The sequence below is a fragment of the Anoplolepis gracilipes genome, chromosome 1 (assembly GCF_047496725.1).
Source record: "Anoplolepis gracilipes chromosome 1, ASM4749672v1, whole genome shotgun sequence".
In the NCBI taxonomy this organism is placed as follows: domain Eukaryota; kingdom Metazoa; phylum Arthropoda; class Insecta; order Hymenoptera; family Formicidae; genus Anoplolepis; species Anoplolepis gracilipes.
Window position 1 is genome coordinate 4,543,477 of NC_132970.1, and position 24,430 is coordinate 4,567,906.

General features: G+C 30.7%; 3 protein-coding genes and 1 long non-coding RNA gene across 7 annotated transcripts in view; 2 read left to right on the forward strand and 2 right to left on the reverse strand.

Moving 5' to 3' along the window:
* The first annotated feature begins 2,262 nt into the window (after window positions 1-2,262).
* On the forward strand, window positions 2,263-6,746 carry LOC140665899 (F-box only protein 21-like). Its single transcript, XM_072892490.1, has 8 exons — window positions 2,263-2,561; window positions 3,544-3,864; window positions 3,944-4,394; window positions 4,539-4,675; window positions 4,774-4,885; window positions 5,108-5,266; window positions 5,461-5,743; window positions 5,991-6,746. The coding sequence occupies exons 1-8, from the start codon at window positions 2,404-2,406 to the stop codon at window positions 6,140-6,142; spliced, it is 1,773 nt and encodes a 590-aa protein (XP_072748591.1). The 5' UTR covers window positions 2,263-2,403; the 3' UTR covers window positions 6,143-6,746.
* Window positions 6,747-8,775: 2,029 nt separating this feature from the next.
* LOC140667773 (tetratricopeptide repeat protein 5) lies at window positions 8,776-12,126 on the reverse strand. The gene is made up of 8 exons (XM_072896010.1): window positions 11,796-12,126; window positions 11,355-11,705; window positions 11,023-11,265; window positions 10,848-10,901; window positions 10,577-10,762; window positions 10,306-10,478; window positions 10,067-10,211; window positions 8,776-9,991 (listed from the first exon to the last, which is right to left on the reverse strand). Exons 1-8 carry the CDS (start codon window positions 11,877-11,879, stop codon window positions 9,872-9,874), a joined length of 1,356 nt encoding a protein of 451 aa, XP_072752111.1. The 5' UTR covers window positions 11,880-12,126; the 3' UTR covers window positions 8,776-9,871.
* A 246-nt stretch (window positions 12,127-12,372) lies between these two features.
* LOC140666000 (uncharacterized) lies at window positions 12,373-13,237 on the forward strand. The gene is made up of 2 exons (XR_012046687.1): window positions 12,373-12,452; window positions 13,002-13,237. It is a non-coding gene; the product is annotated as an uncharacterized lncRNA (long non-coding RNA).
* Window positions 13,238-13,814: 577 nt separating this feature from the next.
* Window positions 13,815-24,430, reverse strand: part of LOC140665979 (A disintegrin and metalloproteinase with thrombospondin motifs 7) — a 43,739-nt gene continuing 33,123 nt past the window's right edge. For 3 of the 4 annotated variants that reach the window (XM_072892644.1, XM_072892661.1, XM_072892652.1), the window contains exons 4-17: window positions 21,601-21,892; window positions 20,192-20,511; window positions 19,812-20,086; window positions 19,457-19,603; window positions 19,197-19,347; window positions 19,009-19,098; window positions 18,492-18,807; window positions 18,040-18,167; window positions 17,671-17,918; window positions 17,294-17,411; window positions 16,812-17,074; window positions 16,026-16,540; window positions 15,356-15,529; window positions 13,815-14,346 (exon numbers count right to left, since the gene is read on the reverse strand). In XM_072892644.1, the coding sequence (XP_072748745.1) occupies window positions 14,201-14,346; window positions 15,356-15,529; window positions 16,026-16,540; window positions 16,812-17,074; window positions 17,294-17,411; window positions 17,671-17,918; window positions 18,040-18,167; window positions 18,492-18,807; window positions 19,009-19,098; window positions 19,197-19,347; window positions 19,457-19,603; window positions 19,812-20,086; window positions 20,192-20,511; window positions 21,601-21,892 (3,183 nt within the window). In that variant the 3' untranslated portion in view covers window positions 13,815-14,200. The remainder of the gene's footprint in view (window positions 14,347-15,355; window positions 15,530-16,025; window positions 16,541-16,811; window positions 17,075-17,293; window positions 17,412-17,670; window positions 17,919-18,039; window positions 18,168-18,491; window positions 18,808-19,008; window positions 19,099-19,196; window positions 19,348-19,456; window positions 19,604-19,811; window positions 20,087-20,191; window positions 20,512-21,600; window positions 21,893-24,430) is intronic. The other variant, XM_072892670.1, reaches the window with a different exon arrangement.

Genomic DNA, 24,430 nt, shown 5'->3' on the forward strand with positions numbered 1-24,430 from the left:
ATATATATATATATATATATATATATATATATATATGTATACATATATATAATATTTATTTTTCCTTATATTATAAAAAGATAACAGGCTAATAAGAGTCAAGGCATAAGTTGATACCTTCAAAAATTTTTTCTTGTTATTAAAAGAAATACAACATAAATATTATATTTATTAATTAAAGAATAAATTTAATCCATTAAAAAATTTATTGAAGATAATTTGGAATTGCTCGAGGATAGACTTATTCGTGGCGTTGGCGTCGATTTCTGAAACAGTATAGAACTTGAACTTGTCTTATAGTATTCCTGTATATTATTTTTTCGGAACAAGATAATAATCTACTTCCGCCGTAGTTTCGTTAACATTACAGCGGGGCCCAGCTCAGACCAGAAATCCCATACTCTGAAAGATTGATTCTATATTATTATCGTGATCCTTTCTGTCAAAATTTGATTACCTTTTTTTAGTTTAAAATTCAATTTTTATATACTCGTTTATTGGGTTACTAATTGCAAAAAATTAACTAATTAACAAGTAGTTACGTCTGAAAAAGCTTTTTTTCTATAAACTTGCTCTATTTGGCTATACACATTGAAATTTCTCGCATATACGTCTGAAGTTAATGATATCCTCAATGCTGATATTATGGCAGCAAAGAATGTATTTATCATCTTCTCAGGTAAGCACAAAATATTGTAACCATTATGAAAAAATTTAGTAAAACACAACAAAAATAATTTCGTTAAGAAGATCGGATAAAACTATTCATATATCATTAATTCCTTGTTTACAGTTATACGAAATCTACTGAGAAATTTATATCTTTATATATTTTCCAATTTCCAATGCCAAATGCACACGTGCGTGTCATGTGCGTACACGAATTCTTTACACTCTCTGGCCATTTTTATATTAGAATTATCTGTAAATCTAAATGCTCGCCTACTATATAATTGTCGTGACTGCATACAAAAAGAATTATTTTCTGTAGCTTAAAGGAAGTTCTTTCAGGTAATACATACTTTTCTGATACATAAAACTGATAAAAGTTTAAAATTGATAGATTATTATTTATACTTACATTAATAGTATTATTTAAAAATTAATAAAGAAAATGACGAAATTATATTCTGCAATAAGTTTAAAAAATTTTGACATTAATTTATATATAATTATAATTTATGCTATATAAAGTTATACTCTAAAAATTAATCTTACTTTAAATACATTTTAAACTCGGAAATATTTATGAAAGTTTAGCCAATTTTTAAAAATTTCGAGAAAAAATATATAAACTTTAAATATTAAATTTACCAAATCCTGTAACTCAAGAAACAGCCATCGAGGTCACATAAAAATATAAATTTATTTCAGAACATATTAAAAAATGATTGCATTTGCCGAACATTTAATTTATATATTCTACAAATTAATGACAATTTTTCGTAAGTGTGTTTTTATCAAAAAATTTCTAATAATTATAAATTAATTAAAAATTATTATGTAAAATCACCTACAATGCCAAGATAAAAATAAATAAACATATTTTTTTAACATTTAAATCATTTATATATATTTTTTAGAAATTTCTATTAAAAATAATTAAAAACAAAAAAGAAAAAAAGTAGACAAAAGAAATAATGAGAATATAAATAAAAGAGGAATAAAAAGAGAAATAAAAATAGATTTATTTTACTGTGTAATAATAAGAATCTTTTTTACATAAATTTACAAAGACAAAATATTAATTAAACATGTTCATAATAGAGAACACAGCTTAACATTAAAAAATGAATATGAACATACATACGAGGAAACATGGGTGATGCGTGTGCGACGATTAGTTCACAAACATCACTATATATATATATATATATATATATATATATCTCATTATTTTTCTATTAATTTTATTCAAAATATTCGTAGAATATGCTGGAGATATAAAAAAATTGTCGTAAATAAAAATTGAAATCTATTTTTATGAATTCTTCTAAATATAAACTTTTTCTAAATATGTATTTCGCTATGCCAGGGACATGTGTAATGGAAGGCAGGCAATTCCTTTAAAATTCGAAACTTAAAAGATTTGTGACAAATATTATCTGAGAGATTCCAACAGAATTTTTCTATTGTGTGCAGTCACGTGACAACAATATGGTGGGAGAGCTTTTAGGTTCAGATTTCTCTAGAATAGGTATGAACAGAGAGTGTAAAGAACTTCTGTAGAGTATATGACATGTGCTTTTGGTAATTGGAAAATACATTAAAACATAGGTTTCCGCAATAGATTTCGTGTGACTACAAACAGAAAATTAGTGATACGCGGTCCGATGTTTTTAATTAAATTACTTTTTTGTGTTTTGCTAAATTTTTAATTAAACTTGTTTTATAAACGAAATAATGGCTACGATAACGAACTTACCTGAAGAATTGTTAGATACTATACTTGGCTACAACGATATTACTATTGAGGATATCATTAACTTCAGATGTGTGTGCAAAAAATTTCAACATGTAGTCAAACACAACAATTTTACGGAGAAAAAGTTTTTTCAAAGGTAATTACTTGTTAATTAACTAATTTTTGCAACTTAATTTTATTAATATATCACTTATATAATTAACTCTGAAAAAATATATTTTATAAAAATAATACATATAAAAAACATATAAAATATAATAAACAATATAAAAAGATTAAGAAACGGATCAATGAAAGTTAAATCACATAAAGAGAGTGAGCAATTATTTTCAATAAATTTATTCATCAATTATATTTAGCCTTTAATTAAAGAATAGTTAAATTTGGTATGTCCTTTATGAGCAAAAAATTTATGAAGATAGCTTATATCCATTTTTCTGTTTCTTCAATTTTATTAGCCAGTTTTAATAATTTAATTATTTTATTTAATTATGTTATTAAATAACTCATTAAACTGATGTTTAATAAATACACGGAATATAAAAGTTAATTTGTTATATTTATAGAATATGGCTGCCATGCTGTCCATAGTTTACATTTTACATAATTGTATATTGTTAGTGTGTAAATTTTAATTATAGTTTAATTTTAAGAACGATAAATAACAAACGGTCTTAGAGAGCAAACCTGTGTACTGATAAACGAGTAAGGTTAGGTTTGATAATTAACAAACCATATAATTAATCGACAAAGTAAAATGTATTATAATTAATATCAAAAACTTCAACTTTATCATACATATGTCGTGAAATCACCAATAATAAATCTATAATATCACAATTATATATCGCACTATCGCATCATTACCTAACCTTATATTAAACGATAAATGTTTAGAGAGATTAAATTAACAATTAAATATAATTCGAGTGCGCTTAATTTTAAGATTGTATACCTCACACTATATATTGTATTAAAATAAAACAAGAATGTCGATAATTTGATTAATTACGTATATTACACAATTTAAATGATATAATTCTTGGAAAACTCGTTACTAATGCAATAATTTAGCGTTTTTTATAAATTTACGATAATATTATTTATTTCAATTTTAGATGGCCTACAGCGAGAAAACTCTATAACAAGAAGCTTAAGGAAAATGAAGAGAAAGTGTCTGAAACGAATGAACAGAAATATAAAGAAAGTTTAAACTTTATAGAAATAGGGATGAATTCGGCGAGACGATTACGAAATTCCATGCTTCAAGAAATTCAAGAATATTATGAAGACGGTACATTAATAGAAAATTATCCTTGCAGGTTTCAGTTATTTGGAGATGGGTCGTATTTGGAAAGTCTATTTGAAAAGGATGAGGATTATATCCAAATTTCTTTCTATAATGATGAGATTAAAAATTTGCTCCTTGAATTTTCACGGTAAAATTATATTAATTAAAGTACAATTAACTTTACGGATTAACATATATATTACACAGTTAATATGTAATTTTTTCAGAAAAACTGTTTACGATCTAACAGAAAAATATTACTATGTACAAGTTTTGCACTATCTGAGGGATTATATGTGGGCGACAAAAATAGAAAAATTTGAAGCGCAACCTAACAAAGTGCAACTACTAGAACAAAGTGCTACTCTTATAGCAGAAAATTTACTTCAAAAAGAGATATTTTACTCGTCCGTAACAGCAATACTAGATAGTATGGCAGTAGAAGTATTGAATAGCCTCAGAAAGAAATATCCCAACCATTCAATATTCTCAACGTCTGCAGAAAATTTTTCATATTGGCTAGAGAACAATATCGACGATAATCATTGGAATGCAACCGAAGGAACTCAGATTATGAACACACTCGAGGAATATATATTCGGCAAATTAAACTTTCGACCAAACAAAGTGGAAAACAAAAATTGGAATACACAATTAAAATACAAATGTATAGATAATGTAAGTACTATTGATTATAATGTTATAGAATTGATTATAATATTATAGAAATATGACCAATTATGCTGTGAACATGGTCTTGTCGTTGTAATCTTAGAAATACTTTCCCTCTAATTAATTTCTGCATTGTAACTTTTGACATAGGTCTTAGAACATAAATATGGTCAAGAAATAATAATATATATAATATATCATAGCGTTGCCAGAAGACTTGGTCTACGTTGCGATATAGTAATAGGATATCCCGGTAACAACATCTGTCTATTTTGGAAACCAAGATAGTAAGTATAATATCAAATTTGAAATTATTTGAATCATTCGATATTTTTATTCTTGCCATACACACACGCATACAAATATTATTTTATATTGTTTACAGTGACACAAATAGTTCACAAAATGTAAGATGTTTTAGAATAAATTTTGGAAAATTTCCAGATTGTTTTATCAAGTACCATTTTAGAGAATTGGAAATAATAGAAGCTGAAAAGGTTGGTAATTACTCATACTTAATTTTTATCAATTTTAATATTAATTTACGTATTATTAAAATTAAACAGATAGACTAGTAGTAGTAGTAAGAGTCGAGCGGAAGGGGCTTGGACAGACCCATAAAGTCACCTAGATCTGAAACGGATAGACTTGCACAATATATAATTTTTTCGTTTGTAATCGAAACATTATTTATACATTTAAATTATTTTTTATTGTAGCTGCAAAGCATACTACTGTTTATGATCCAGTATAATGAAAATTTGTGGAAAGTGTTTGATACAGACTTATCACTAAAATATCACGATGATTATTTCAACTGGAATATGAATTTAAAAGATTGGAGTACGGATTTAGAAAAAATTGGACCACACTGTATTGTGCGTAAGCACTAAACATGCTATATATTAATTATAATAATAATAATCAAAAACCTTCTCTCTGATAACATACAATTACATAAAAATTATCGTTATTTATAATTTGACTAGCTGTAATTTAACTTCCCACAAATGTTTATATAAGAATTACTTAACAAGAAATATCAATTAAAGCTGGAATATACATTTTTCAGTTCGGCATATGGATATCAGAATTTGAAATGTTAAATGCAAGATCAGAAGATGTAAAATTTGCAGTTGGAATGATCGTAACACATGGTGATCAATCTGCAGACTGTCCTGCAGGCGTAATAATTGGATGGCATCGATATAAAAATAGAAATTTTGTTAATATCTCCGTAGAAGATAGAAGAGATGATGCTTCTGCTATTCCATTAAAGATCTGTAGTGACATAAAGGAACAAACACATTACATAATTCTTACCGAAAATAATGAAATGTGTTATGTGGGAGAAGGTATGAATATAATTATTTTGGCATATCTCTATATCTCAAATTACAATTTTTTCTTTATTTGTCTCATCTCTCTATACGTCTTGCAAAATAATATTTTATTTTATTTTAATTTTTCTTGTTCTCTTTTTTTTAATTTAGATATTTTATTTATTTTTAGTATTATTTATTATCGTATTTCCTTTATTATTATTTAATTATACTTATCGGTAAATGATTTTTCCTCTGTGTTTTTTAATTTTTATTATAGACGTTATAACTTTAACAACGCCGAAATGGATAGAAAATAGTGAGATAGGTCGTTACTTTAACAAATTCGGAGGCACTCATTACGTACCAAACAAAGCGCTGGAAAAATGTTACCCGCATGATGCCGCTGTAGCTGCCGCTGTAACTGCTTGAAAAACATAATCGGAGACTTTATACTATAAATTTAAATATAAATTATTGTGAGAAAAAGGTAAGTGGCGCTAGACAGAGAATCGATTCTCGATCCGCGGGTCGAGGAGATCCGAGAGACTGAAAGACAGACTAGGACAAAGACAACAACGAGAAGAATTAATTGTAATACACATGTGTGGAAAAAAAGCATTTTATTGTACTTTGTAATCCCTCCATTGTGACATGAGATATTTGTCTCTGTGGATGACGAATAGATTTCTAATGAAGATTAATTTCACTTCCGTTGGATATCGCCCATAAATGTATGATATATGTCTATTAGTCATCTATTATAGACATATAATATATATGTATACAAAATGCGATTTTTTTCTCACTTTATGCGTTTGTCACATTTTTAAAAAAATCAACAAAAATTTTAAACTTTTCAATGTAAACAATTAAAGCTTTCCTTAAAAATCGTGTTTTAAAAGCTTGTCTACAATTTTTTGTTACAAAGTAATTGCTGATTAAATAAAAAATGAATATAAGATTTCAGTAACGTTATTCTTGACCGCTGATGATCGTTATTTGTCCCAGTCAAGCGACGTCGGCATTAGATTTTTTGCACCACGTAGAATTAACCAAATTAATTAATTCTAGATCAAAATCATCTAGACCACCTAAAATCATGTAGAGTAAACTAAGATATGATGGCCATAGGTTGTAATTTTTTCAATAATCGCTACATAGTGCGCTTTTTTAGTCATTATATCACAGTCATGATATCATATAACTTTATATTATATTTTTACTTTTGACTACCTGCAAAGTTTTTCGTGGATCCACTAAAAATTGTTATAACGTCGAATAAATTACAGTTAAGCTGTCGTAATCGACGTTAGGCATATTATAAAGATACGTAAATTATTATATGACCTATAATTTTTGTTTTCGTTTTCACTACTTTTTTATAAATATTATAGTCATCTTTCCGTCACTATGGTTATCTTTTCCTTAAAAGTTGGGTAAGATGGCCAATATGCTTATGTTGTACTATTTTGATAGCATAAAATTTTTATTAAATATTTTTCTTTTAATTTCGATAATATTACGTAATTTAAACTTCAGTGAAGATAATATGCCAAACAGTATTGAAAAATGATAAAAATAAAATTAAGTTTTTTGCATTTTAAAAAACTATAGCCATCTTACTTGAGTTTACCCTAATATTTGTGTTTCAGTAGTATCAATAAGAATATGCAAATATAGGCGCATTTAAAGTTTATCTTCTTTATAAATTTTAATTAATATCTACAAATAATATCAATTTTCAATTATGTACACATATTTTAAAATATTAAAAATAAAGGAAAAATGTGAGAAGAAAAAAACATAAAAGCTGTTAATTGAAATAAAAATTTATAGATATAGAGATCTATAAAAAATATTTAAACTAATATAGAATAGCTGATAAAAGACAAAAATATTGCTAAAAATGCAAGTAGTTAAAGACGAAAGAAGCACACGTTACTATTACATAACGATAATTCCTAAATGCCGTCCAACTATTGTATTCTAAAATAGTTGCAGATACTTTTTTTCAACTATTTGTGTCTAATTATTGTTGAATATTCTTACATTTAATTCTAATCGTTTTATAAATAAATTGCGGCTTATCTTTAAATTATTTTTCTCATTTTTATTCATATACCATATAATGTATGCAGAAAACATCATACAAAAAATATTGGATTATATTTCAATACATATTTTCTTACACTATTTTAATATACATTTTGTTTCTCAATCTTAACTTCTATAGGCTCAAGAGAAAATGAAGCTATATCTGCATTTAAATTAACTTTCTTGAGTGGAATGTTTTTATCTAGTTTGAATATAAATATTTGTATCAAAGTTGCTAAAACAGGTTTTATTGAGATCTTTGTATATTTCATACCTGCAAAAGTTTGTCAATTACTTATATGCAAATCAATTTTATGATAACATTTAAATTGTGTTTACCTATACAATTCCTTGGTCCCCAAACGGCATATAGTAAGATGAATAGGACATTCCTAGCTCTTTTCTCAGGGAGAAATCTATTCGAGTCAAATACCAACGGATTGAACCAATACTTTTCATTTCGTAGAAGAATTATTAACAAAAAACATCAGTGCATTTTGGCAGAATAAATTCTCCTAAAACATATATTGCTAAAAAAAACGAATCCTGGCCCATTAACATACTTGATCTTTATATATGTTCTCAAATTGTTCTAAGTATTTATTCTGTAAAGTGCGATTATATCAACACTATTTTGGCTTAGGAGACTTAAATATATGTCTGTCCTTATTCCCGTGTAGAAAATCAAGTCATCAGTGTCCGGTGACTATCTAGTGATATTTTATAAAATATTATAAATTATTTACTTATTTTCTTCTTTAAATAACAATTATAGATAATGCAATAGAACCTAATACAACTTTATCTAGAAATGTATTAACTGTGGTACGAAAATTTTTTCACCGGGAAGTACGTACACTTGTGTAAAAAACATTAAAAATAAATAAACTTTAAAGCCAACACTATTTTATGACTGTATCAAGGGTACAATTTTATTATTAAATGTAATAATTTATCTGCTTCTTACATTTAATATAAAAAAATTTTCCGTAGGTGTGACTTTATGTAATATTGAAGTTTAAATTAAGAATGCGTTAAAAAATTATATTTTGAAAAAATAAATTATGTATATAATTAGTTTTTAATGAAAAAAAACAAAAAATGAATTATTTATATAAAATATTAAAAAATCCATCAGTTTACATAAGATAAAGCTAGAAGAGTTTGTGCATTTTAAAATTCCAGCCTTAAAGTCTGTGGCACATAAAAAAATTTAAGCAGTAAGATGTAAGCAGTAGCTAAATGAACCAATCCCATTTCGTACTGCTTACTGTTTACTCTGTACTCTGTACTGCTTGCTGCTATTGTAGACGACGCATTAATCTTATGGCTTAAGTTTTTTTATGTGCCACAGCCTTTGAGGAGATGACCACTCTCAGGCTTCTCTCTACAAGCACACATGATTCTGTGCAAAATACATTTTCTAATACATCATTTAATAAATATCAAAAATTGGATATAATTATGAAATTTATAACAAAAATACTTTTGCACTCTATATTTTATAGTATTTTTATAGTATTTTTAATTTAATTATGTTACACGTGATGAATTATTAAATATCAAACATATGTATAAAATATAATACGAATTAAAATATATAAATAAAATATTATATTTTTTGCTCCTTTCCTCTCTTTCTTTTCAGTCATAAACTTAAATATAAAACATATGAGTTTTATTGCTGTATAAATTGGCAGATGTTATTTGTGCGAATCATATTTATGCATAATTACTATAGATATATAAAAAAAAAATATGTTTATATCTTTTTTTTTTACAGTTCTTATGACATCAACCGCTTATAAAATATAAAATTGATATATTATATTTTAGATTATTAATTTTGATTATTGCTAATAATGTTTTAAAATATATTTGTTTAAAATTCATATATATTGAAATATACTGTAAAGGTTTAAGTATATTGATTAATTTCATTATTAGCTATTTGCGTGCTCTTATTCAAAAGTAAAAGTAAATTCGAAAATTATCTATTATTGAGAATCAATCATGTGATTCGATGTCCAATTAACTTATTATTATTCCAATAGTTCATTAAATTTAATCTGTCTTTTTATAACTATGCAAATTTGCGCTTGCTTGTTGTTCTCGGCCTAATTTTCTGCCATTAACTACGAGTACAATTGGGGTTTCAACGCGAATAGATTTATAGTCAAATTCCTAGAAATAAAAGAAAAATATATTATTGTAAATTCAATAAAATTCGATTTGTAAGCACGTGCTTACAATACTAACATTATTCATATAGGAGAATTTTTGATGTATGACAAAAGGCTCTGGTATACCAACAGAATCTCCGACCGTAACTCCTCGGCCTTTAGCTAGATTATACACCGTAACAACAATACATGTCTTCTGCTCATCCACAAGACAAAAACCACTAAATAAAAAAAGTTAAATAATTATTTGCTTTAGCAAGTAAATATTAAACAAAGAAATAATTTGTTTACTTTATATACAGTTTACATGCTTACAATGGAACACAATCCGAGTCTTGTATCCAACAAACTACTTTTCCAAATACAACTTTCTCAGGATTCAGTCCAAGAGCTAAATCTTTCAATGGAATTAAACCTAATTTTAAAGATTTTTCTCCAGATGTATATGATCCACCTTTGTATGGTCCTAAATGTTTAATATCCAATGCCTATATTTAATTATAAACCTATAAATATGTTTGTTATGCCGAAATTATATTAATACATATTAATTCTATTAATTATTCTTAATTTTTATCATAAATACCCGTATCAATTGGTATAATTTTTTTGGTTTTACATGTCCACTATAATTAATTGAATTTTGAATATCCTTAAGATATTTTAGTAATTCATCTCGTTTATTGCGTGGTGTTTCCCATAGTGGATCGAGTGCTATCGCATTTTCGAATGATTGTAAAGCTAAGTTATATTCTTCTTGATATTTTAGAGCCTAAAACAAATTTCAAATAGTTTTAAACATGTATAAAAAATTTTAAATATTAAAATAAAAATTATAAAATTTAATCAACACTTACTATTGCCTTATTATAAAATAAATCTGGATTACTTCTTGCAATAATATCTTTCTCCTAAAAAAAAAATAGTACAGCTTCTCAATTTTTAAATAACAATATGTATGTATTGTATATAATAATATAATAACATGTAATTAAATGAGAAAATATATATGAATATTCATTACTAATTTACCGCTTGTATGTATGCTGACATGCATAGACGTAAGGTAGTTGGATTTTGTGCAACTGTAAAGAAAGAAGACAAGTAAGAATTTCCTAATATGGCCCAAGAGATTCCATCGGTTGTATCAAGGCTTACAGCTTCTTTAGCATATTCAACTCCCTGTTGAATATTTTTTGTCCGTTGTTCAATAGATGAAGTTTGTTCTTGTCTAAGTACCATTGATAAATTTCGTAAAGATACTTTATTCCTATCCTGGAAAAAATAAAATGTATATTATACATAAAATAAATTTTTATACATAACCAGAAAATTTTTGGACATTGAGAAGAAAGAAACTGTACATGTTGCAGGGCACCAACAAAACAATTTTTTGCTTGTTTTATATCGTCATTCTTCCAATAACATTCCCCTAACTCATTCCACGCTTCTATTAATTTAGGTTCCAATTTCACAGCTTTACTTAAAAGTTCCTCTGCTTGTGGAATAAAACGATCCACTACATTCAGAGCTCTTCCTTTTAAATAATAATATTTTGCACGTGAGCCATCAATCTCGTATCCTTTACACTCATCAAACTTGCTCAGCGTGTCCTTCATCTCCTTTTCGACATCAGTATTTTTCTTTATTGCTTCATCAATAGAATGTGTTTCAAAATAGCGATCTCGAAAGAGATATAAGGCTTTTACTTTTTCCTGAAATAAATTATAATTAGCAGATATATATAACAATAGTAATATATGCTTTAAATTAAATAAAATAAATTATACAAATATATTTCATACCGTTAATGCTACAATCGGATCTTCCTTGATCGTATTTGAATTCTTTACACCTGCAACAACTTTGTCATCTATAATTGCAGACATTTTTCTTAAGCTATACTATATGATGTGCAGTAAGTAAACATTATATTAAACATTATTCCGTTATATATCACATGTCTTCCAGGTAACGGAAAGCTTTATTTATAATTTGTTGTAATTATACGAATTTTCTTGTGACATAAAAAATAATTCTCGAACTGTCAAAAGCGATAACTGTGCGTCATAGTGCCTAAAAATTGTTATAAATGAAAAATGTATTCTCACACATGAACATATGACATATATGGTTGGATTTCTCGAGTGCGTTCAGAAATCCTATCCATAGGTAGCATTTAATTGACCAATCAGGACAAAGGGAGCAAAAATTTTTCGTTCTGATTGGTCGATTAAACAATACTTTATTTTACAGAGAGAATTTCTGAACACACCCAGACGACAAAGATCATTTGTAGCGCCACTAGTGGTGGGTATATGCATTAAATTGTGCGCTTTCGTATTGCAAATGGCGATTCGAAACAAGTAACGCGTCTATGAACGCGTCGCGAGTGTGTGTGCAGATTGAGAATGAATACCAAAAATCTTGAACAAAAACAAGTTTTGACAAGTCACGTTTGTGTGAGTTCTTTTTCTCTTTCATTATTTAAGAAATGCAGATAGCCCAAATTGATGGTAAATTTTAAAATAAACCGACAGATAACGAATAAGATATAGCACATAAATAAAGCAACGAACCGCGGTAATTTCACTTAATGTTATAAATGTTTGAGTTTTACTTGATGATCACAACGTTCGTAAGATCATTTCTTGTTTACTAAAAGTTAAATAAAAATAGATAATGCTTGCGAATGTTGCAATTGAGTGGAATGTAACTCTAAAAGATAAAAAATCTTCGCCCTTTTTTTATCCTGATCCCTTTTAGTCAAACAGTAATGTTATTACGTTTATGTATATAGACGAGTACATAGATTAATCTATTATTAATCTAGGTAGTGTAATTCGTCTGTTTTACTTGTGTTATCTATATAAATTGAGCGAATTATAAGTATATATAATATATATGTATAAAGTGTATGCGTTAACAATGTATATTTTTCTTTGGAATTCTACATGCTTGCTGTAATCGATTTTATAATGTAAGTTATTTTATTAATTATTTATTTACAGATACTGACTGATGTTTGGACATTTAATAAGTGTTGTGGAAATTCGACGAAATTTGCAGAAATACGACAGCGCAGTGAGTACTAAACATTATTTTCAAAACTTATATTGTAAGTAGTTGCAACCTGCTTAAGTTGCAATGGCTATTAGTACAAAATATTTATATCTTTCCTTTCTAGGAAAATAGAGAATAGAGGAACTTTATTTATTTAGACAAATACAAAATAATTTAACAAAAATGGTAGTGAAAGATTTCGAAACATATTATAAAATATCTAATGTATCAATAAATTAATAGTTACTACAAATTTATTTTATTCTTGCTACGTGTGATTAAATCAGTATACATACAAAAAAACAGATTTTATATTATCATAATATAAACAAGCGCATATAAAAATTATATTATTTATAAATCCTATATAAACGTTTTTATACTAATTAAATATTTGAATAGCAAACTTTTATTGTATCAAATCGTCGGATATGATATGGCAATTGTATCCTTAAAATAATTGTACATCTCAAATTCTTTTTTCTGTGTTACATATTTGTGAAAATTCTTTAATTATAAAATTATTAAAACTATAGCTATTTTTTGTTATGTGATGATAATTAATCCATAGAAAAGCGTTGCAAACCATTAATTAAAATTATTTGCACATACTTAGAAAATTATTATTTATTTAACAAAATATTAAATAAATTAATAATATTAGACACAATAATAAAATTGATTAAAATTCACTAAAAAACATTTTTTACATAAAAAAAACTTTCTTATATGTAATAATTTTTTAATAATATTAATTTTCCTTTTTTATAATCGACTTTTTTCCTGTTAAGTATTACATCTAGTAAACATATATTTAGCGTTTGCAACATTTTTCAATTAGTATCTTAACACATCTAAAATGAATTGGTAGATGTAGGCATATCTACGTAGCATAAGTGTGATTACATCTTGATACAAAATATACATATACATACACACACGCAGTAATACAAAGTTACAAATATAATCTCGTAATATCACCTCATATGTTTTTTCTAATTTTTATTGCCATACGTTAAACGTGAAATTTTAATTTATATTCTTATCTTAATTTAAGTAATATGAATAATATCAAGCGGAAATGTGTCCGTTGTAAAAATTTGTTTTTAAAATACTTTTGCACTTGCAATTTCTCAGCTCTATTTTGTTATTTGGCAAATATGTGTCGTCTATTGTGGCGAACGTGTCGTCGTCGTTTCATGCACGTAGCACAACACTTTTCTCGCACGATCGATGATGTATCACACATACGTTTATAGTTTGCACACGATGGAACTATACTATCCTTACAATCTGAAAAGATAAAGTTACATATAAATAAATAAATATATATATTTATTTATTTATGTGATCACGTGTATAACATATATATATATATATATATATATATATATATATATTAGTCATACGTGATCACATAAATACAATAATTTATAACTTGAGAAGAGAAGGTACAATAAATAAATTTATATACAAGACATATACATTATTGTAGAAAAAAATAGACAATGTTTTAAACTTTTTTTTGCACGCCTTATAAAGAAGAAAACTGACATTATAAGTAAAAAAATTCAATTGGTTAAAATTTAGTACGTAAATCTCTAGAATTCATTGCATATGCTAATGGTACTTGTTATGGGAATTAGAGTACTTTATAATAAGTATTTATACGCGAGCGTGCGCGCGGGTTGGTTGCATCGTATGCACATGCAAATCGAGCGACGTAGCGTGTGATCTCATAAAGCAAGTAGTTATACGAACCGCGGTTTTCTCGTATAAATTCTAGTTTCCCGACGCCTTTGGATAAGGGCATATTCTGCAACTTTGGACAAACGCTCCGTAACGTAACTAGCATAACTTAGAATTACATACGGCTACGTGTTCTAATTCTCTCGACTCCATTACTATTCTGTTAGATTGCCTCAAACTTCCATTCAACATCAATTACTATGGCGCAATAAATGTGAGTTTAACTTTTAAATATCGCACACAAGAAATGTAATTATTAATATTAATAATGTTGCACGGTAATAGCAAAGCCTTTCGCGAAAACACCTGAAACTAATGTTGCAAATATTTTGCAAATATACATATATGCGTGTATACATATATATATTTATGTAATTGTAAATTATCTTGAATTTTTATCTTAATTTAAAACATTTTCATTAAGATTTCAAAAACGTACACTGCACTTACGAATTCGCAAGATACGACAATTTTCTCTATAAAAATATCAAATTTTCTAGAAAATACATGGTAGAAGACGTTTGAGAAAATTTAACTATGCAGCTGCAATTACCATTTTTCTCATTGTTGCATTGGCGTCGATAATAACAGCGCTTTGTATCAAACGGTCTTCTGTCGAGGTTACAATCATCGGATAGCAAATTTGTTACACGATCACGACATTGTACTTCTCTTCGTTTGATTCCAGACTTTACGAGACAGGTCGCGTTGCAACTTCCCCAATTTCCTGAAATTAAAATTAATAAAATTAATAAAATTAATAAATTAATAAATTTTACATAAAGCTTAACAAATATTTAACAAACTTGACAGAGAAATTTGTAATAAATGATTAATTCATAATATAGTCATCTTTCATAATTATTCAAAAATGCTATTAGCTCTCATCTGTAATATTATAATAATAGGTTTTCAATGAAAATTCTACAAACATACTTTATAAAAGATATATTTTATAATATTTTTAATAATATTTTCAATAATAATAATATTTTAATCATACTTTATAAAATGTATATATTTTATATTTTATAATAGTTTATAATATTTTTACAAAATTATAAAAAAATTTAGAAAATTTTAATTTTAAATAAATAAAATATTTGTTGGAAGTTTAACTTAATTTTAAAAGAAATTCTATTTAAATTTTATATTAAAAAAAGGTACACTTTGTACCCTCTGTACTATAATACTATATCTGCATCAATTGATCTGTAGCTTACCGCTGATCCATTTTCCACCATAACAGTCCTCGATACTGGTCGGCTTGTTATCCGGATTACAATCGCCTGGAACGGAGCAGGTAATTTTCCTGCTTCTCTTGCCATTCGAACAATGACTCCATTTCGATACCGTCCACTTTGACTTAGTGTTGTACATGGAATTATCCGGATTCTCATCGACGACGTTGTCGAACTCGAGGATCTCTGGCTCCTCGGTAGTGAGACTGTCGACTATCGTAATACCATCCTGCTCATTCAGGCTGATATTGTAGAATGACATGTCCTTGTTGTCGGCATATACAAATAGTGGTATCTCCGAAGTGGGTCCGCATGGCGGCAAATCGGGGCATGGTTCCACTTCTTCGGGTCGCATGTTCTTGTCGCAATCGCGATCGGGTAATGCCAAGTCTGATCGATCGGTACCGACACCGGAGAACACGCACATTACTGATCTCTTGCGTAGCGCACTATCACCGCATGTAACAGGGCACATTTGCCATGGGCCCACCCACCATCTAAAATGTTGCAAGATTCTTTTACACACTCCATATATAATGTAATATAGAAATCTCTGGATTGTTATTTTCAATTATAGTTATTCTATTGATTGAATTCATAGAGGGAATTTCTCTATCATTGAGTAAGTTTATAGAAAAGATGGCAGTCAAAAATTGAATAAAGTTTTATTCAACCGCTTCGAAAAATCCCGTTATGAGATAACAATGTCCTTCAAAGTTCTTCGAAATTTGTTACAATTGTCTTATCGGATTCAAAGTTAGAGTTTACCTTGCGGGGCATGGATTTGAATTGCATTCGCGCGACTTTGGTTCCGGCTTCTCTATACCGTCGCAAAAATAGTCCTCAACGGTACCGCTTTTCCTTTCGTGACAGATTGCGTGCGAAGTTTGAGTGCCACCACCGCAAGTGACTGTACAGAGAGTCCAATCGGAAAATATCCATGAATACTCTGGAGCTCGATCAGGCTTCTTCTTTGGTACAGTGTATTCGTAACGTAGTCCGAAATTCCGATAGTGACCTCTGTAAATTAACTGAAATAATAAAGTTTAATAATTATTAATAATGACAGCCAAAAAACGGAAGTTGTTTTTTAAAGTTCATCGAATCGCAAACTTAACATGTAATTTACATAGAAAAATTTCAATCACGGAAATTTGCGCGCCATAAATACATAAAATAATACATAAAATTTTTTTAATTTCTAATTATATATTGCGTTGTATACACTATTTATTGAAATAATATATTACATAGACTGCGATGTCTTCTTTGATAGGTCCTGGGATTCTAATCTTTTCTCTGTCTCGATCACGTTCATACAAAGCTGGTGTCCCGGCGACTTCGTACTCGCCCGCTAAAGTGATCTGCCTGTCCAATCAGAATTTCATAAGAGTTTAAGATTAAATTCATATTAATATTACAAAAATTTCTTTCATCAAAGTGTAATAGTGTCACTGTGTGATAACTTTTTGTTTAATAAAAATATACGTACAACTTAGGCAACCAAGAGACGATAAAAGCATAGATTATAGTGATATTAGCTTTTGAAATCTCAATTATATTTAAATTTCGCGATCAGCTGCCTATGTTGTTGCATAGTTTGAGATTTTGTTTGAGTTATACGCACCGTTTTCCATTTAGGAAATATTTGTCCGAATTCGGCACGCCGATGCCGATATAATTTTTACTGTTACCGATCTCCTCGATCTTAATATTTCGCGAACCGGACGGAATGACAATGACTTCTTTATAACCGGGACCATCGTTTTTATCATAAACGCCGCTGGTGGTCTCGCATTGAGTACCATCACCATGACAAATACCGCAGCGATCTTCCGTAGCATCGGAATCCACCATCCAATCACAACCGACTTTCTAAAAAAAATTTTAATTTTTTTGATGCTCAAAAATTTTTTTAAGCATTAAATAAGAAAGATCTAAATTTAAAAATATATTTAAAAATTTGTTTTAAATAATTTTTTTTAAGAACACTGACCCTGCATATGCCAGCGATACACATGTCCCTGGTACCGACGTTGCATGGTGTACCATCGAGAGCAGCCTCTCCCCAAGGAACGATTACGCTTTCCTCTGTATCAGTGCAATAAAGCTCGCAAGGCTCAGCTAAATGAAATGGTATAAATCAAACTTCGCGTAATTAAATGTTTAAATCATTACGTGATTTGGATATTTCTAATTCGTTGTGCAATTTGAATAAAATAATAAATATTATATAATTCGAATAATTATGTTTTTCACCACGTAAAACAATTTTATTTCTTTGTATATAATGCGTGCAGTTTGAGAAATAATTTTGATAGATAGCGCATATAGATAGGTAACGGGTGCATTTGAAAAACCGTAAAAATCCAGAATTTAAATTTCGAAATTTCCTTATAAGATCGTGGGAAAAAATTTCATGCATCAAAGCGTTTAAAAATTACTTACTTTGATCAAAATATGGCAGCCAGGTGTAATTCTTTCCTTTATATTCTGTGCCGTCGTAGTTGCTGCACTGAACCGCGCGAAAACTCGGCGTACCTTCCGGACAAGACTGCGTGTTGCAGATTTTATAGCGACGTCTCTCACCTATACAAAACTTTCCGCCGTGCGCGGGTTCCGGATGATCGCATTTCCTTTCGACTATCGAGACACCAGCGCCACAAGTTTTCGAGCACTCGCTCCATGATCCCCATTCGCCCCAACCGCCATCAATTTGTCGCGGTCGATCGACTATAGGCACGCATTCCTGATTTTGACACCACTATAAAATGCGACACAAAATATATTTGATTTTTAAAAATCTTAAATATAAGTAAAAATATATTTAAGATCTTAATATTTTCAAAGTTATGTTTTATATTTTTGCTAATTTATTTTCCTAAATAAATCTCAATATAGTGATTTAAATAATAGAAAATATATTTTAGGAAATCAGATTGTTATTTAAAAAATTTGAATTTACCATGTGTTTTCCACAATGTGTTCCTGGAGCTGCTGGATGCAACATAGTAGTACAGGAACCGTCCACGATGCACCATAGTTTCGAGCAAATCTGAAATCATAAGTGGTCATAAATTTTTAAATCATAATTATTTAATTCGAGCTGGTGAAGTTCAGATCTACAATTTATTATTGACGATCCTTGTTTACCTCCTGTAACGGAGAACAGACAGAAGCTTCTCTTACGCCGAACTGCAGCCTGCATTGATGCTCGGCATTATACATTGCACCGGGTGGTAAATCCGGATACGCGTAATCATTGCCTGCAGGCTCGTCTTCTAAGCAATCGCCTTTTCCTTGGCTAGAAAATTCGAGGACTCAAATATACATATATATTATATTTTCTTGTTTTTGTTAGAAAATACAGAGTTTGCAGAATCCTAAATAAAATAAATAAATTTGTTATTTACTCCAAAAAGTTTGTAATATCTCTTCTAGAGCATCTGGACCAAGCTACTCCAACAGCGTCCACCTCAAAAGTTGGCGTCATTACATGTAAAGTATCGCCTTCACGTTTACTGCAGCCGATTTTTTCCGTGTCGTGATACATTCCAAAACTAAACAGAATATGAGATAAATATTTAGAATTAACGCATGCTTAGATAGCACTGTGTTTGTTACATATTGCATTAAAAATTTTAAATGATTCTTACTAATTCTTCACATAAAATATTTAATTTATTATTTTATATGATAAAATAATAAATAATATTCGAAAACGTTCTTATCGATATCATATCGATATAATTTCCCACTCGTACTTACTTATGTCCCAATTCGTGCGTGATTGTATGCGCCAACGTGATGCCATTATCCTCGTTGACGCTGCAGCTACGATCCGGTTGGCACATACCAGCAACGTGAGCCACTCCCAAAGTGCTACAAGGGGTATTCGCACGTGAACAAATGTCCTCTCTCGTCACTAGAATTGCCACGTCGTGATGATTCGGATGCGAATCATCGGCGGGATTTAGTTTCTGCTGCCATTTGCAGAAATTGTATAGAGTTCTGTCCGCGTTTATCGCGATGTCTAGTCCTTGCTGGAGCAGAAAAGTTGATTTCGAGTAATCGCTTCATCTCGATACTATTATTGCACGTTTATCGCACTAATTAAAAGCGAGTAAAAGCGATCTTAACGTAGATACCTCTGCGTCTTCTTCCTCGACAAGAATAATTCTGACCACTACTATGTTGATGAAATTGCCGATGGTGGGATCGAGATAAAGCGCGGACACCATGTTCATGATTGTCAGGAGATAAGTTTCCACATCACCATCCTGATGAAAAGCCATCATCGTTGTGTCAGCGACGACAAGAACCTCGACATGACGCGGTGTACTGATCGATCTTTTGGAACGATGCCATCGTTTCGCTTGATGATGTTTCCTTCGCCCACGGCCTTGAACTTGGACAAGGCCTGGTTGAGTTTGCCATTCGAGCCGCGTCTCTGTCAATCGACGCGGTTCTGTCGGATATTTCACGTGTTGTCATGCTCAATGTAGTTGCTAAACTTTTTTTTTAATCTGTGTTTTTACCGTTAATTAGTTTATTTACTGCAGGATCGACGATCTTAAATGTTGCTAAAAATATGCAAAAATATACGCGTAATCCTTGTCAATCGATCGAAATAGATATTAGCTTCCACAAAGTGGAGCGCTTTAACACCGCGACTGATTTATGCAGATTGGCAGATTGTAGACCTGTAATTAAGATTTCATTTGGTCCATCCGATAGATCGGCAAGCTTACCGAAATGAATACTCATTGTAGTTAATTACGGGTTTGCAACGAATTGGATTATCCCCTCGTGGGTAACGCGCTTCATTATATAGAGGAACGTATCAACCGAGCGATCTTAGTTCTCTATATCGGCATAGTGCTCGTGCACGTTTCATCCACTGAAATGCGGGAACGTCAAAACGGGTGGCTAGATTGTATCTTGAAATTGTGCCAAAGACTACACGAGCCAGTAATTTCGGGATTCGTACGATTCAGGGGAATTAGGTCGGGTTAATCAACTCGTTTTGCAATATCGTTCAAATCATGAACAAATCGATTATCAATGCTTACGGCGCGTGTTACACGTATGCAGGGAATCTTACAACAAATTATAAAGTTAGTATTATTGTAGTCGAACGAGAGATACTTGAAATTAGTATTAGGATCATTGTAATCTTCTCTATTACTACTATATATTTCAATATTCCTGTACGAGACTATAATATACTCTTTCTTTCGCCCACCCTACCTTTCTTCCTGCTCGGATATTATCGTCGGTGAAAAATAAAGAACAGCCAAGGCGTCGATGACACGCCCACGTTCCGTACGTTTGTACGTTGCGTCCAATTACATTATACGCGCAGACACATAAATACATGCGATACATATTACAAGAGAGGGCGAGAGAGCAAGAGGTGTAGGATGGCGATGCGTTAGGTGCGGGGGAGCGCGCGAGGTGTAGGACGCGCGGGCGAAAGTCGAAATAGGAAGAAGAAGAAGAAGAAGAAGAAGAAGAAGAAGAAGAAGAAGAAGAAGAAGAAGGTGTCTGTTCTCACCGCGGGTGCCGCAGTTTCTCTCCTGTTTCCTCTTCTTTTTGCGCCGTCGCCTGCTGCGGCCGCCGGCGCCGATCTCGATCTGTTGTTGCTGCTGCTCGGCCGAGCGCCGAAAGATGAGGTGAGGCCGGCCCCCGGGGGCCGTCGGGCCTCCATAGACCGACGAGCGGGCACCACCGGCGCCTAAATCGTCGGTCGTCATTTCGTCGGCCGACGACGTGCCACGTTTTTCTTCCAGGGACACGGCGACTGGTTCCAGCCAGAACTCGCCGTGGTCGCCGCGTAGCATACCCGCCTGAAACACAAAACCGGGTCTCATGTTACTCAGACACACAGGAACCGGTGTATGTACACCGGCGAGAGATTCTCATCGTGAGTCTCACGTCTCCCGGCGATGCCGTATACGAATGGGCCGTTTAGCTCGAAAGTGGCGCGTATGTCATCCTGAAAAACTTGTTAACCCTTCACGGCGAGTGCGTTGTTTTGGTATTTTTACATTTCGCGCGTGTTATTTCGCGATTAAGTATTATTTTTGCATAATAAAGCACGCGCGCTTAACGTCGACTTTACTTTATATAAATGTACTTGGAAAATTTACATTACATCGGTCATCGTGAGCGTTTGGCGCGAAGCTAATTATCATAAAATGCAAGTATCGTGTATTTCAGAACATTTATACATCATATTTTATATATATTTAAAACGTTGTCAGACATTACTACTAATTTGGCGTGTAGTCACATTTACGTTTGCAATTAGAATGGAGCAAATCACGATTTTCAGTGTGGGTGTAGTTAAGACTGACGGGAACGAGAAATAACAGATTTGCGTATCTCTTTGCAGTTTTGCGCGAGGAATATCGCCTCAATGCAGTGACGATATGCGAAAATATTAATAAGATATACGAGATCATAAACGAAGTTATGAAAGCGAAGCGCTACTGGACTGGAGATAGTGCGTATTCAGCTCGAGCTAGCAGCTAGATATTAATATTATATAAGTATGCTTCTCTTCTTAAGCACTTGGAAATTGAGTTTCTACCGAGTTGGTTTATATCAGCGTACTTTGCCGAGTATATATTATGCTTAGTTCCCATGAAATGTAAGCACAGTTCCAACATGGAAAGGATACCGCTCGATATCGCTCGGTATCGCGAGAACAGAGAGACGTTAATGTAAAACTTATTGGAACTTGCCGCTCATTATTTCAACCATCAATCGCTATCTGACAGGAAACGGCGGGACTTGTCAGTGACCACGGGTGATTAATGCCATAGTGTAGCTGTGGGCATGCTAATCTGCAGCACGATCACATGGTTGGCATTATTCTATTTCTTGTTCTAAAGGTGTTAGAGCTCGGACCTCCGACGGCGCGCCAAGCGTCATGGAACAAGTATTTCGAAGGTTTGCGTGATCCTTACAAAAAGAAAAAAAAGAAGGTTTCGAAATTAAAAAAGATTTAAAAGTTTAAACGATATAACATTCACATATCGCGGCTAATTTTTGAAATAAGGCAAAGTTCTCATAATTACAAAATAATATATAAAGTAAATTTTTCTTCTACACACACACACACACACACACACACACACACATATACATATATATATATATATATATATATATAGAGAGAGAGAGAGAGAGAGAGAGAAATTTACTTTATATATTATTTTGTAATTATGAGAACTTTGTCGGAATATATATAATATATATTCGCTTATTTAATTCGCTTATTTCATTTTTTTAAATTTATTATATGTTAGTATTATTAAATATTAAAACAAAAGTTTACCCACAATATTATTTTATAAAAGCAAATTTTTTTCAACACGCTAATGTTGAAAATAGCATTTTTCTTTTGATTGTGGAGGTGATTTCTTTGTTAAGGAAATTTTATTAATAAAATCCATATTTAGAAAGCAAGTGCACTAAGATATAAATAATAAAATATAAAAAATAAAATATTATTAAAAATATTAAATATTAAAAAGTCTAGCTACATTGAGAGAATCGAATTTTATATACTATAACGCATATATTAATACTTAATCTGGATTGTTTTTGCCATATCATCATCATTGGTGTCACGAGAGGTAGATATTCCCGTGTCTCGGCGAAATAAAACGATCGACGAAGCGGAGCGAGAGAGGCGGTAAAAGGGCTAAATATAGCTGGGCCGAGGTGGCGCTCGCTATTTCGATTAGCCCTCGACGCAGACCGTGAAAAATCACGGCGCCAGTCTCACAAAGGCGAAGAAGAAGAAGAAGAAGAAGAAGAAGAAGCGGAGCCTCGTCGTCGAAGGATCTCAAAGCGAAAAGATCCGGCCGTGACTTGGCTCGGCATGGGGCCTCACGGCGATCTTGCCTCCTCCGCTTCTTCTTCGTCTTCTTTTCCTTTGTCGCGTCATCTTTGTTTTATTTTGCATCTTTCTTTCTTTCTCTTTTTTTTATATTCTCACGAACTTTGATCGCCTATATAAGGAGTGATTTGTTATCGCGATGGCTTTGACGATGGATAGGACATTTTGTTAATCCTTTTACGATCCAAAGAAATTTTAAAAAACGAATTAGCGTCAAATATCCATCTATTTTATTAGGTGTAACGATATAATTGTATTAATGTAATTATGTTTATTATTCTGAATGAATTTGGAGAGAAATCTATTTCGTCAAGATCTACAAGCAGTTAATAATTGCGATTCATTTTTTTTATTCGTTGAAAATACAGAGTACACACTCGAACAATGATAAATATAACATAGAACGTAGATGCTCTCAGCTGAAATAAAATAATTGGAAGTTATGACGCACATGTTAGCTACACCCATGCAATAT

Bases quoted from the DNA above. Each gene is read 5' to 3' on its own strand.
- LOC140665899 (XM_072892490.1), top strand. From the start codon at position 2,404: ATGGCTACGATAACGAACTTACCTGAAGAATTGTTAGATACTATACTT. The intron at 4,395-4,538 runs GTAAGTACTATT...CTTTTGACATAG, and splicing joins AATACAAATGTATAGATAAT to GTCTTAGAACATAAATATGG. The intron at 5,744-5,990 runs GTATGAATATAA...TTTTTATTATAG, and splicing joins AATGTGTTATGTGGGAGAAG to ACGTTATAACTTTAACAACG.
- LOC140667773 (XM_072896010.1), bottom strand. From the start codon at position 11,879: ATGTCTGCAATTATAGATGACAAAGTTGTTGCAGGTGTAAAGAATTCA. The intron at 10,479-10,576 runs GTATTTATGATA...AATTAAATATAG, and splicing joins AATTATACCAATTGATACGG to GCATTGGATATTAAACATTT. The intron at 9,992-10,066 runs GTTAGTATTGTA...TTTTATTTCTAG, and splicing joins AATTCTCCTATATGAATAAT to GAATTTGACTATAAATCTAT.